General features: G+C 43.7%; 1 protein-coding gene across 3 annotated transcripts in view; it reads left to right on the top strand.

Annotated features, from left to right (window-relative positions):
* The window catches only part of nap1l1 (nucleosome assembly protein 1-like 1), a 103,326-nt gene that overhangs the window by 79,076 nt on the left and 9,039 nt on the right, over positions 1-15,211 (top strand). For all 3 annotated transcript variants that reach the window (XM_060839567.1, XM_060839566.1, XM_060839568.1), the window contains 4 exons: positions 49-68; positions 1,363-1,485; positions 9,758-9,790; positions 9,935-9,985. In XM_060839567.1, the coding sequence (XP_060695550.1) occupies positions 49-68; positions 1,363-1,485; positions 9,758-9,790; positions 9,935-9,985 (227 nt within the window). The remainder of the gene's footprint in view (positions 1-48; positions 69-1,362; positions 1,486-9,757; positions 9,791-9,934; positions 9,986-15,211) is intronic.

The following is a 15,211-nucleotide window of genomic DNA, read 5'->3' as shown; positions in this document are numbered from 1 at the left end:
ATCTTTGAATATTTTGTGAAGTTGCTAATTTATGTTCTTTCTTTGCAGTTCCCGAGAATGGAGAGCTGGTAAGTTGACTTGAAGTAGTATAGTTGCTATCTTTCATTTCTTCTATATATTGTAACTTAATATATTACTGTATAATTGCTTCCTGACAACATGGTTTTTTAATTACTTGTCTGTTATGTGGGACTAATCGGTTACTAGATAACCCAGTTTCGAGGTAATGACTCAGATCTTGCACAACAGGAAGGTGTTTGATGGAGAAGTGGCTTGGTTGAATTGATTTGAGGTTTTTTAAGATAGTACTGTCTTAAACTTGCTCACTGTAAAGAAGGGATTAAAGGTTAACATTTCCTAGTGACACAGATGGGTGGAAAAACAAGTGCTGAAGGAGTCCGAAAGAAGCTACAAAATGACATGGGAAATTTGAATAGGTAAAAATGTGGAGTACAATGCAAGAAAATGTGAAATAGTCCCGTTTGATAGACAGAATAAAAAGCATATCTAAATGGAGAGATTTGCAGAGTTCAGATGCAAAGGGATCTGTTTGCCATCGTACATGAATCAAAAAGAGTATACAAGTGCAGGAAATGAGAGAAGCATTTAACTTTTTCAAAGTTAAAAATCACAACACCAGGTTATAGTCCAACAGGTTTAATTGGAAGTGCTAAGTTTCGGAGCACTGCTCCTTCAGGTGGTTGTGGAGTAATAAGATTGTGAGACACAGAATTTATGGCAAAAGTTTACAGTGTGATGCAACTGAAATTATATATTGAAAAAGACTTGGTCATTCTAACAGATGAGACTTTAACATGTTGGTTTCAGTTCTTTCATATGTAAATTTATCACCTATCACAAGGGGAATTGAGTACAAACCTAGAGGTTATGCTTGGATTTTACAGGACACTGGAAAAATTACATTTGGAGTACAATATTGGCCACCTCATTTAAGGAAGGATTAAAATGCATTGGCAGTAGTTGAAGAAGCTTTGCTCAACTAAGACCTGGCATGGGGGCATTGCCTTATTGAAAAGGCTAGGCTTGTATCTGCTGAAGAATGAGGTAACTTGATTGAAATACACAACCTGGTGACTTGACCGAGGATGATTCCTCTTGTGGGGGAATCCAAAACTAAGGATCACTAATTAAAAATCAGGCTCGGCCTATTTAAAGCAGGAGACGAGTTATTTCGAAGGGTATCAGGGTAGTTGGGATGTGAATTTGAGGTTAGTCATATCAACCATAATCATCTTGAATGGCAAAACAGGCTAGAGGAGCTGAATGGGCTGCTGCTTGCTTGTATATCTGATTGTATTGCCATTGCACTGTTGGAAATTGAGGTTTTAAATTTCATTGTAGGATGAAGATTCAGAGGCGATACTTGCTGCTGACTTTGAAATTGGTCATTTCTTGCATGAGCGCATCATTCCACGGGCAGTGTTGTACTTCACAGGAGAAGCTATTGAAGATGATGACGATGATGTAAGTCCCTTTCTAAATGTCAGTAGAAACTGTTTTAGTGGTGCTATGCACAGCTATCTTGGTACATTCTAGCTATTAGTGGGTTACCAAAAATGCATTCTTCAACTAAGAGCATATGGATTTAAAAAAAAAGAGCCTGGACCATCTGTCATGTTTAGAAATGATTGAGTACTGCAGAAGAGCAGAGTCTGGGTTTAAAAAATTATCAAAAGGGAAATCAGCTGTAACGATGAATAATGAAACTTGCTGACTATCCACAGATATGATTATAGTGAATGATTTTAAATAGATGTGCCAATTTTACTAGAGGCTAATTTTACTGCTATTCAACAAAAAGTGGTAAATTCTCAAGGTGGGGAATCTCTATCTTAATGTCAAGGCCCCTAAAGGTTCAAGAATCCTTTTATATACATTGATTCGTATTATTCACAGACCCAAAAATGGGGCTGTTAGTGTTTTTAAAATTCATTATGATATTTTGCATAATTAGCCATATGGCCAGTGCATAGCCATTTGAGGGTAAATAAACTAGCATGTTATCATTTGACATTGCACTGAAGTGAATATTGTACTATTCAATTTCATCATTCAAAAGTGCTGCTTCAGTTGAACATTAGGATAGATGTAAAACAAGTGCATCACTGACTGCAGTCTCCTCTTCTCATAAAAACAAAACAAAAGGCCCTCTGTCCAATCAATACTGCAATGCAAACTCCTTATCTTGGCAACACCTTGTGTCCAGGAATAGTTCATATACTTAGCATATGGGGCAGCAGTTTAGTGTTCTGATAAATCTGATTTTATCTTGCAGTCGAGGCACCTAAAGATTCAAGAAAACTTTACATAGTGTTAAATTATTTACGGGCCCAGCAGTTCTGGAGAACTGGGTTCAACTCCTACCATGGCACATGCTGCTATTTGAATTCAGTAAAAACCTGGACTTAAAAGAAGTTAGGGAGGCAATAAGGACCATGACACAGTGTCAAGGACAATCCCAAAGCTTTTTATGAATGTTATTAGAAAGGGTAGGCCCACTCAATGACAAATGAGGGAAGTTGTGCATGAGTACTTTGTATTCACCAAGGAAAAGGACATGATTGTAGTTGAGTCAGGGATGAGTGTGTCATCAGTCCAGAGAATGTCAATATGTTGAAATCATGATTTGGAGGTGCTGGTGTTAGACCGGGGTGTGCAAAATTAAAAATCCTACAACACCAGGTTTTAGTCAAAAAGGTTTATTTGGAAGTACGAGCTTTCAGAGCGCTGCTTCTTTGTCAGGTGGTTGTGGAGTTGGGGGATCCAAAAATACAGGTTTACGGTGAGAGGACAAATGTTTAATAGGGATCTAACGGGCAACTTTTTCATGCAGAAGGTAGTGTGTGTATGGAATGAACTGCCAGAGGAAATGTTGGAGACCTGTACAGTTACAACATTTAAAAGGCACCTGGATAGTTGAATGAATAGGATGGATTTAGAGGAATTTGAGCCTCTAAATGCCTCTAAACGGAACTAGATTAATTTAGGATATCTGGTCAGAATGGATGAGTTAGACCGAGGGGTTTATTTCCATGCTGTACATCTCTGACTCTAACCCTGAATTAATTTTGCTATATTTCTCCTTACCGTAACATTTTCTTCCTGCGCTCTGATTTTAATCTACCAATCCTTTATGCACTATTCTTCTCAAAAGAACTCCGCATAATCAGTGTATGGTCTTTCCTGCTCTAACATTTGATGTAACCATATTTTATTTTAGTCAGGCTTCAGCTCCACTGCCTTGATTGCCTCTTCTCCTCTGATTCTCTGAGAACAGAAGTCTCTGTCCTAGTAATAATTATAGCCAACAAAATCACACCACTCAGTGCAAGCAAGATGCAATATGCGAATGATGCTTGCATATGTGCAAGCTCAGGACAAACTCCCAGACTACCATGACCTTTTTAAGGAGGCACGAGAGAGCATGGGTCTCTCCCTAAACATCTGCAAAGTGAAGGTCCTCCTCCAGCCTGGCCTGGCATTGCAAAGAATCACCACCCCACATCCTCAACATCTCTAGCATCTGGCCCCAGTATCCCTGCATGCCTGACACAAGACTGTGCAAGCAGGCAGTATATTCCCAGCTCAGGAATGGCATATGAGCCCAGGTGGGCAGAGGAAGCACTTCAGGGATACCATCTAGCCTCACTGGCCAAGTGCAGCATTCCCACCGACACCTAAGGAATTACTGGCTCAAACCCTCCGAAATGGAGGAGCAGCAGCTGGGAAGGTGTCAAGCATCTTGAGACTTGCTGTCAGGAAAAAGCAGAAGCCAAGCGAAACCATTGTAAGAAGTGTGTTGTCATACCAATGCCCCACCACCTGTTCATGCGACCACCTTCTGCCCCAAGTGTAGCAGTATCTGCAGAGTCTGCATCAGTGTTCAGCCAGTTATGGACTCACCCTAAGAGTAGAAGAGAGTCACTCTCTTGTGAGGAACCGCTGATAGCCATCAAAGTTTCGGAAATGATTGCCAACTCTGTTCTGTCAACCCTACAAAGTCCTCTTTATTAACATCGGGGGTTAGTGCAAGAATCAGGAGAACTGTCTCGCTGACTAGTCAAGTAACAGCCTGGTGTAGTCTTCCTCATAGAATTATACTTTGCGCACTGGTCGCAGATAACAATATCTACAGATCTGGGTATGTTCTGTCCTTCTTACAGGGCAGGCCCAGTTAATGTGGTGGCACCATGGCGCACAATGAGTTGACAGGGATGTCCTCATGCCAAGAGCTCATGAAATTTTATGCTATCAGGTCAAACATGGACAAGACTGTCTCCTGTGAAGAACCATGTACTGGTCTATTTCAAGCTGATTAATCAGTACTTCTCCATCTTGAACACCATTTGGTGGGAGCTCAAAGGGTGCAAAATGTATTCTATGTGGGAGATCTCAAAAGCTGGAATCAAACTCAGGGATGTGGCGCTAAAAGGCAGTAGTGCTAACCACCTTGCTGCCCTTGTACAAATCCTTATCATTGACTCTGAACCTCATGAAGTCTTGTGGTTTGAGTCTCGGGCTGTGATATCTGAATCATTTAATCCAGTTCACCTGAAAGTGGAACTAAAAGTGATACTTAAACACCTTGTTATTGAAGACATAGTCAGAGTCATCCAACACAAACAGCCCTTCGTCGTCATGTCCAAGCCATTCCAGATTTCCTAAACAGAACTAGTCCTGTTTGGTCTGTGGCCCTCTAAACCTTTCCTATCCATGTCCAAATGTCTTTTAAATGTTATAACTGTACTTGTATCTGCCACTTTATCTGGAAACCTATTCTATACTTAAAATCATAGAATTCCTATACTGTGGAAATAGGCCATTTGGCCCAAGAGGTCCACACTGACACTCAGTAACCCATCCAGATCCATCCCCTACCCTATTACTCTACATTTACCCCTAATTAATACACTTAACCTATACATCCCTGAATACAGTGGGCAGTTTAGAATGGCCAATTCACCTAACCTGAATTTTTGGATTGTGGGAGGCAACCCATGCAGACAATGTGCACACTTCACGCAGTCGCCTGCAGCTGGAATTGAACTCTGGTCTCTGACACTGTGAGGCAGCAGTGCTAACCAATGAGTCACCACCTGCCCTGTGTGCAACAGTGTGGAAAAAGTTGCCCCTCGGGTCCCTTTTTAAATCTTACCTCTCACACCTTAAATATGTGCTCTTTAGTTTTGGACTCCCTTACCCTGGGGGAGAAGAACTTGCCTGTTCACCTTGTCTATGCCCCTCATGTTTATGAACCTCAAAGGTCATCCCTCAACCTCCTACATTCCAGTGACTAAGTCTCAGATAATCCAGCCTCCTTTTAACTCAAACCTTCCAGTCTTGTGACCACCTTGTAAATCCTTTTGCACCCTTTTCAGATGAAGAATATCCTTCCCATAGAAGGGTGATCAGAATTGTACGCTGTATTCCAAATGTGGCTTTATCAATGTCCTGTACACTCAACATGACATCCCAACTCCTGTGCTCAATGCTCTGACTGATCAAACCACACATGTTTAATACTACCTTCCCTACTGTTATCTGTGACCCCACTTTTAAGGTACTATGTATCTGATTTGTCTTAGCAGAATGCAATACTTCACATTTATCTGAATTGAATTCCATCTGCTATTCCTCAGCCCACTGGCCCAGTTGATCAAGATCCCATTGTACTCTTAGATAATCACCTTCACTGTCCTCTGAAATTAATTTTGGTGTCCTCTGCAAACTTACTAACCGTGCCTCCTATATTCACATCCAAATCATTTCTATATATGATCAACTGTGGACCCAGCATCAATCGTATGGCACACTTGCTCACAGGCATCCTGCTGGAAAAGCGCAGCAGGTCAGGCAGCATCCAAGGAGCAGGAGAATCGACGTTTCGGGCATGAGCCCCTCTTCAGGAATGAGGAGAGTGTGCCAAGCAGGCTAAGATAAAAGGTGGGGGGGGGGGGGGGGGGGGGGGGGGGGTGTTGGAAGTGTGATAGGTAGAAGGAGGTTAAGGTGAGGGTGATAGGCTGGAGGGGGGGTGGGGGCGGAGAGGTCAGGAAGAAGATTGCAGGTTAGGAAGGTGGTGCTGAGTTTGAGGGTTGGGACTGAGACAAAGTGGGGGGGGAGGGGAAATGAGGAAACTGGAGAAATCTGAGTTCATCCCTTGTGGTTGGAGGGTTCCCAGGCAGAAGATGAGGCACTCTTCCTCCAGCCGTCGTGTTGTTATGGTCTGGCGATGGAGTCCAAGGACCTGCATGTCCTTGGGGGAGTTGAAGTGTTGAGCCACGGGGTGGTTGGGTTGGTTGGTCGTGATGTCCCAGGAGGTGTCACATCTGGGACACCCGGACCACCCAACCCAACCACCCCGTGGCTCAACACTTCAACTCCCCCTCCCACACCACCAAGGACGTGCAGGTCCTTGGACGACTCCATCGCTAGACCATAGCAAAACGACGGCTGGAGGAAGAGCGCCTCATCTTCCACCTGGGAACCCTCCAACCACAAAGGATGAACTCCGATTTCCCCAGTTTCCTCATTCCCCTCCCCCCCCCCCCCCCCCCCCCCCCCCACCACTTTGTCTCCGTCCCAACCCTTGAACTCAGCACCACCCTCCTAACCTGCAATCTTCTTCCTGACCTCTCCGCCCCCACCCCCATTCCGGCCTATCACCCTCACCTTAACCTCCTTCCACCTATCGCATTTCCAGCACCCCTCCCCCAAGTCCCTCGTCTCTACCTTTTATCTTAGCCTGCTTGGCACACTCGCCTCATTCCTGAAGAAGGGCTCATGCCCGAAACATTGATTCTCCTGCTCCTTGGATGCTGCCTGACCTGCTGCGCTTTTCCAGCAACACATTTTCAGCTCTGATCTCCAGCATCTGCAGTCCTCACTTTCTCCTTACAAACATCCTGAATAACCAGCTTCTGCCACTGCCCCCACTTCTCTAGTGAAATCAGTTTGGCATCTGGCTGGCTGGCTAGCTCTGTCTGGATCCCATGTAATCTAACCTTAGTAGCCAGTCTGCTGTGCAGAACCTGGTCAGAGGCCTTGCTGAAGTCCATGCAGGCAATGTCTACTCCTCTGCCTTCATCTGTCGCCTTGGTGACCTCTTCAAAAAATTTTATCAAATTTAAGACATGATTCCCCATGCACAAAACCATGCTGACTATCCCTAATCAATCTTTGCCTTTTCAAATGCATTTAGATTCGGTGTCTCAGAATCCCCTCTAACAACTTACACCAGGGAGCCTATCAGTGGTGGGTGTTTCCTGGGTTTTCCTGGCAGCCTGCCTTAAATGATAGCACAATGTAAGCCATCCTCCAGTCTTCTGGCACTTTTACCTGTGGCTGTTCATGATACAAATATCTCTGCTTGGAGCCCTACACTCTCTCTTCCCTAGCTTTCCACAATATTGGTGAGTTTTGAGAAAATCTGTTGCTCAAGTTGAGGTTCTGGATGTAGGTTTGCTCACTGAGGTGGAAGGTTTGTTTTCAGATGTTTTGTCACCATATTAGGTAACCTCTTCAGTGAGCCTCTGGACAAAGCACTGGTAGTCTCATCTGCTTTCTGTTTATTTTCCTAGAGCTGGTGATGTCATTTCGTGTTTTTTTTCTCAGGGGGTGGTAAATGGGATTCAAGTCAACGTCTTTGTTAGAGTTCCGGTTGGAGTGCAATGCTTCTTTGAATTCTCGTGAGTGTCCCTTGGCTTGTCCTAGGGTGATGTGTTGTCCCAGTCGAAGTTGTCCTTCCTCATACGCATGTAAGGATACTAGTGAGAGTGGGTCATGTCATTTTGTAGCTATTTGACATTCATGTGTCCTGGTGGCTAGTTTTCTGCCTGTTTGTCCAATGTAGTGTTTGTTATAGTTCTTGCAAGATATTTTGTAAATGACATTAGTTTGTCTGTGTAGGGTCTTTCAAGTTCATTAGCTGCTGTTTTAGTGTGTTGGTAGGTTTGTGTATCCTTGAATTCCGTGCCTGTTCAGATGTCTAAGTGCCCCTCAATGTTGCTGTTGTATCTGCTGCCAGCACCTTCCTGGCAGCATGTTCCAGGCATGTATCATCCTCTGCTTTTTGAAAAAATCTTGCAACACTTATCTCCTTTTAAACTTTGCCCCCTTCATATTAAGTCAATGTTCTCTAGTATTTGATGTTTCCACCCTGGTGGGGGATGGGGAGAAAGAAAGACCCCAATTCTAATAATTGTATGTACTTCTATCGGGTCATCCCTCAGCCTCTGATGTTCTAGTGAAAACGATCCAATTTTGTCCAGGCCCATCTTACAGCTGATACACTAGTCCAGGCAACATCCTGGTGAACCTCTTTTACATCCTCTCCAAAGCCTCCACATCCATCCTATTTTGTGGCAACCTGAACTGCATTCAGTACTACAAATGTGACATAAGCAAAGTTTTGCAGTTGCAACATGACTTGGTAACTTTTATACACAGTGCCCTGACTGATCAAGGCAAGCATGCTGTATACTGTCTTTACCATCTTTATCCACTTGTGTTGCCACTTTCAGGGAGCTCTAGACTTGTACCCCAAAATCCCTTTGTATATCGGTGCTCCTAAAGGTCCAGCCATTACTGATACTTTTCTCTTGCATTTTAACCCTCAAAATTCATCATCTCATGCTTGTCCAAATTAAACTCCATCTGCTATTTTTCCACCAACCTTTCAACTGTTTGGATGTAGCAGGACATAAAACATTGATAACCTTTCTCACCATTTGCAACTCCATTTTGTTCTCTGCAAACTTGCTGATCTAGACTCTCTATGTATTTTCTCATCCAAATGATTTTACAAACAACTGAGATCCTAGCATTGATCCTTGTGGAACGCTATTGATCGCAGGTCTTCAGTCAGAATAACGCCCATCTATGTCTATCCCCTGTTTTCTATGATCAAGCCAATTTTGTATCCAACTTGCCAACTCACTGTAGATTCCATGCAATTTAATCTGCTGGACCAGTCGACCATGAAAGAGGGACCTTGTCAAATGCTTTAATTAAGTCCAAGTAGGTAATATTCACTGCCCTGTCCTCATCCATCTTCTTCATCACTACATCAAAAAAATCAATCAAATTTGATTTAGACAAGACCCCTCGCACAAAGCTGTGCTGACTATCTTTAAGTCCATACTTTTCAAAATGAGTAAATTATTTATCAACTAATCTCCACTATTTCCACTGTTGTACAAAAATATCTTCCTAACAAGTATTGTTAGGAAAATGTATTGTCTGTGAAGCTGCTTCACTGAAGGAAGCCTTAAATCTTACAATATTGTTATTCACTTGCTTGTCCAAAAGAATAATTGATATGCAGTCACCTGAATATCCGGGTTCGTTATATCTTGTTTTAACATAGGATTTAAAGGGTTGTCAATTGGGTTCTTAAAGTTGCATAACTTGCTCAGTTGAGCATTTTGGAAATAATTCCGTGCTGAATATTGGAAGTTAGAATAAGGTTTTTGAAAACAACTCAACAGGTCTGGTAGTATTCATGGAGAGAGAAATAATGTATTTAACAAATGCTGTCAAACCTGCTGAGTTTCTCCAGCATTTTCCTTGACTCCAGTTTCCAGAATCTGCCTTATTTTGCTTTTATAGTGATGAAAGTGACTCACGTTATGCAAACTGACTTGATGAGAAGTCTGCAGAGTTCCCATTGTGGCAATGATTCTAATTTGATATGGCAGGAAAAAATCAGCTTGAGAATTTTCCTTTTCTTTCACTACAGTACGACGAGGAGGGTGAAGAGGCAGATGATGAGGTAATTTTTTTTATCTTGCGACATTTACTTGGGAAAATATCTCTGACAGTAGTACAAATGAGCATGTCATGCTAATTTGGTTTGTTTGTCCTGCTGATTCTAGAAAATATTAGACCACTTTCATTGCCCTCTTATTTTAAACAGGAAGGAGAGGAAGAAGCAGATGAAGAAAATGACCCAGATTATGACCCTAAGGTGGGAATTTGAATTCACTTTCTAGAATATGATTTTTTCTTACAGGCAAATAGTTTTTGTTATACAAAGATTTTTTTGCATGTATGTTATTTGTGATGGTCTACATTTACAATGAACTATTTTATCCACTCATCCTCTTTGGGGGGAGGTTTTCGATTGCAAATAAGACTGAAAATGATTTTGAACCATTTTTCCCAAGTTTTCGTCCAGCTAAGTTGTGTACAGAGTGGTGTTTTCAGGTAAACCTGTGAGCAGTACTAAATTTACCGGAAATAAACCTGTCTTGTACTATTTTTGAGTTGAACAAAGGTGAAAAATTGCTAAGACTTTGTCAATGGAGAGGCTAGATGTTGCAGTTGTTCTCCTTGAGCAGTGAAGCCTAATGAAGATGTCATGAAGGATTTTCTTTGAAATAAGAAATGGTAGTGACAGAGGCTTGATGATCGTAGGCGACAGGCAATTGACAAAATGTACCAGAAATAAGAATTATTTGTATTGCATTATAATCTGTAATGTAGTGCTTGAAAGGTTGCTGGAAGCAGGATTAATTGAATTTATGTTTAAAAACGTTGCAGGGCTATTGAATAAGAATAGGAAAGTGAGACGATTGAGGTTTTCCCAAGGTTCTGTATCGGCACAAATGGCTTTGTTCTATGTTGTAGTTTTCTGATTCCTAGAAGATGAAAACCATGAGTATTGAAGAGAGAGCAGAATTTGACGACCTGAGGCCTGGGCTGGTCTCCTGCCAGATATTTTCCTTCTATGCTTAAGGAATTTGAGAGACTAACAATAACAGATTGGATTTAATGAAGGGAAGAAAATCTTCAATTCTCAGAATTACGATTTGAAAAGAAAACATACTGCAGATGTGTGATCAGAAACATTAATACATGATAAATCAGATTCTGAAAGGATACCAGCAAATGAATAGCCACTTCAAACCAAAATGTTAACTCGATAATGTTTAAAATTGAGGGGCATAGGTGGGTAGGAAGGAAATTTTCCCAGTTTTTTTTTTGGAGGAAGCAGTGACTGGGGGCATTGATGTAGAGTAGGGGGCAGGAGTTTTATAGGTGGTGAGGAAATGTTTTTACCAGAAAGTAGTGGGAATCTGGAGCTCACTGCCTCTGGATGTAAGTTTGCTCACTGAGTTGGAAGGTTTGTCTTCAGATGTTTTGTTATCAAAATGGGTAACCTCAGTGAGCCTGTGGCGAAACATTGGTGGTATGTCCCGTTTTTTATGTGTTTAGGTTTCTTTGGGTGGGTGATGTCATTTCCATTCGTTTTCTCAGATGGTAGAAGGGGTCCAAATCAATGTGTTGAGAACCCAGGTTGGGATGCCATGCTTCTAGGAATTCTCGTGCATGTTTCTGTTTGGCTTGTCTGAGGATGGATGTGTTGTCCCAAAATGGCGTCCTCCTTTGTATGTAAGGATACTAGTGATAGTGGGTCATGTCTTTTTGTGGCTAGCTGATGTTCATGTATCCTGGTGGCTAGTTTTCTGCCTGTTTTTTGTTAGGTACTCTTCCTGAGGTTTCTCACAAGATGCAATTCGTGCGCACAGACTTCTGCAAATAGTTAAAGTTTATTAAAGCTTGTACAAGCTAGGTGATCCCCTTTTGACTCTCTTTGGAGGTGTATGAAGTAGAGCCAAAATGAACACAGAAGAAAAATCCCCTTTTATACAGGTCAGATGGTCATGGTCATGCTCATACTTGGCCGCTCCCCCACAGTCACATGCCACTCAAGACAACCCTCGGCTATGCCCTCAGTCACGTTATCCAGGTACAATTTGGTAGGATGAGATCATCCTCTGGGATAATGCTAATGTCCTAATTCTGGGGAATTGTTATGCAGATGATTTTTTGACTCCATGATTCCCCAAGACAATGTAGGTGTGGTATACCTAACTTTGGGATAGCTAGATAGCATTTCTGAATGGAAGAGATTGAATGATAGTTTAAACTAGTAATAGGGGGAGTAGTATCAAGTGGCTGTCTAATTGGAGTGGAGGTCATTCACATTCTTGCATGATTGTTGTCATCGCCCATTTCCAGAATGTTCAGTTAGTGCAGTCTAACTCTTTAATATTACATTAATGTCCAGAGAGAGGTTCCCATTTAATCTTTCAACATTAGTTTGTCCAATGTACTGTTTGTTACAGTCCTTGCAAGGTGTTTTGTAAATTGCACTCGTTTTGCTTGTTGTTTGTACGCAGTCTCTTAAGTTCATTTGCTACCGTTTTAGTGTGTTGAGTTTGTGGGCTACCATGAAGCCAAGAGGTCTGAGTAGTCTGGAAGTCATTTCAGAGAAGCTCACTGCCTGTAAGGCTGATATGAGGGATTCTGCCTCTAACATTTAAGTAGTTAGATGTATACTTGATGCCTAGGCATGTAAGGCAATGGGCCAAATGCTGGAAAATGGTATTAAAGTCATTGTTTTTGACCAGCATGGACTCTAGCTTATTTCTGTGCTATAGATTTCCATGGCATTTAATTCTGTCTCCAAAGTTGCCTGACTCATGTGTTCCTCTTGCATTTTCTACCTATAGCTGGTTTGTTGGATCCATAGTGTTTTGCTTCTATTTCAGAATTGATTAGGTTTTGGGTGTGAAATAGTGAGAGGCGAAGAATGTTTAAGTCAAGCACAATATGATTTAAAGTGAATGAAAGTCCTTCTAAGCTGGTTAGATAGTGTAGAAACAGTGAAGGGGATATTGTAACAAGCATTAAAAAGTGAAATCTTTTACCAACATTAGTGGCCTACATCTGCAAAAGACATTGCTAAGTTGTCAAAGGTGAAAGTATTTTCTCTACAAAATGTTCAGTGTTCCCTGTGAAAGTGAATTTCCCATGTCCTGGATATACATAGCACCTAGAAACACTCAACTCCCACAGTTACCAGGACTGTACATCCACACATCCTTCTTCCTGTAAGGACTCCATTCCATTCAATGTTTGTATAAAGGTTTGTAGCTTGGTTGCTGGTTGCAGTTGTTGTGGGTGTGTTCAGAGCTGGGAAGTTAGTTTGCAATGAACAATTGGAACCAGCAGGAATGATACTAAATAAATTCCAACTGACTCAGTACAGCAGTGCTTCACAGGAAGCTCCACAGCACTGAGGATGTCACCTGGACAGGGGATAAAGTCTGCAAACCAACTTCCCAGCTCGGCAGACATACCCACAACAACTACGTTCCATTCCATTCTCCCCGGTTTTTCTGTTTGTATCTGATCCGATACTAGCTTCTGCAAGGGGGCTAAAATGTCCATCATTGTCCACAACTGAGGATTCCCTGCCACCATGGTTGACGGTGCCCTCAGCTGTGTCTGACTCATATTCTGCACTTCTGTCCCCCATCAAAAAAAACCAATTGGGCCCTCCCATACCATCCCACACCCATGAAGGGCTTGTGAAGGGCTGTTCCTTGGATGCTGCCTGACCTGCTGCGCTTTAACCAGCAACACATTTTCAGCTCTGATCTCCAGCATCTGCAGTCCTCACTCTTTACTCGAAGATTTTAACCTACTGCGAATCCTCTTGCAAGGATGCCTTCCTTTGAAGAAGCTCTCTTCCTCCCTCTACAACGATTTCAGTGAGTCTCTTTCTCACTGCACCTCCCAGGTCATCTCCTCTGCACAGAAGCTCTTCAGCCACGTTCTCAAACAAACTCGTTACCACAGCCACACCTCCTTCCTCAGCACCTGCCTACGGAACTGACTGATCCCGCACGGACTCCGGACTACATTCCAACCAACAAAATTTGGACCCAACCAGGACAACCTGTACCTACAACAAATCCGAAGCCTCCAGCAACAGACCTCCCTCCGGATCCTCCGCTCCACCCTTGCAGCCATGCGTCGCTACCTACATTCCCTGCAATCAGCCCTACCCCAGCTCAGGACAACACTCTCTCAAACTTGCAAAGGACCTCTACTGTTCTTCTTCTACAGAAGAATCCATACACTAAACAAACAGTTCTTCCTAGCCATACCAGAAATTAAAGACTAAGTACCGAAAACTTTCATGTACTTACCCCCACACTCGTGGTTCCTCAACTGTTCCAGAATCTTCCATCAGCCTCTGCAATCTGTCAGATGCCATTACGCACGCGGCCGCTACAGCGCCTGCGGCAACAGCCGACGACTGTGACATCACTTCCGCCCCCACTGATCTCGCAGCCTCCGCGATTGCCGCCCAGACAACCGCCTCCGCGATCGCCAGGAAGACCATCGCCGACGGATTCGCGACCCCTGCGGCTATCTGGAATGACAACGGTTCTTTCGTCGCCACAACCATTTCCGCCCCTTCGGTTGCCGTCGCCACAGCCACTTCCGCCCCCAGTGACATCACTAACCTGCACGACCATAGCGCCTCAGGTGTCTCCGCCCCCACGCCGACTTCCGTTGCCACACACAACCCCGCCCCCACGCCGACTTCTGTCACCACGCGTAACCCCACCCCACTCCGACTTCTGTCACCACGCATGACCCCGCCCCCACGCTTAACCCTGCCCCCACACCGAGCTTCGTCACCATGTCTAACCCCGCCCCTACGTCGATCTCCGTCCCCGCCCATGCCCCTAACCCCGCCCCCACTCCCAGCTCCAGTCCCACACCAGGTCCTAGCTCCCAGCCTTGCCGGGTCTTCACCATCCCTCCAGACCCCCTCTCTGAGGATGTAAGATCAGTCCTCAGCAGAGGCCTCACCTTCATTCCCCTATGCCCTCGGATTAATGAGTTCAACATGCGGTGAGATATTGAACAATTCTTCCGCCTCCTTCGCCTCCGTGCCTATTTTTACAACGAAGACTCCCGACCACCCTCTGACGACCCCTTCTCCTGCCTCCAACACACCCCATCCACCTGGACACCCCGTGCTGGCCTCTTATCCAACCTCAATCTATTTATAGCCAACTGCCGCCGCGACATTAACCGACTCAACCTGTCCACCCCTCTTACCCACTCCAACCTCTCACCCTCAGAACGTGCAGCCCTCTGCTCCAACCCCAACCTCACCATCAAAATTCCTGATGAAGGGCTTGTGCCCAAAACGTCGAATTTCCTGTTTCTTGGATGCTGCCTGACCTGCTGCGCTTTAACCAGCAACACATTTTCAGCAGCATCCCACACCCATAGCCACTTTGCAGGGGGATGCCACCATCAGACAGTCATCTCTTCCCTGCCTTTTCAGCATTTCGTTCTTAAGACACCTTGGTTCACTTGT

This window comes from Hemiscyllium ocellatum, chromosome 19, assembly GCF_020745735.1.
Source record: "Hemiscyllium ocellatum isolate sHemOce1 chromosome 19, sHemOce1.pat.X.cur, whole genome shotgun sequence".
NCBI lineage: Eukaryota > Metazoa > Chordata > Chondrichthyes > Orectolobiformes > Hemiscylliidae > Hemiscyllium > Hemiscyllium ocellatum.
Note: the sequence above shows the minus strand (reverse complement) of the source record. Positions and strands in the feature narration are given on the sequence as shown.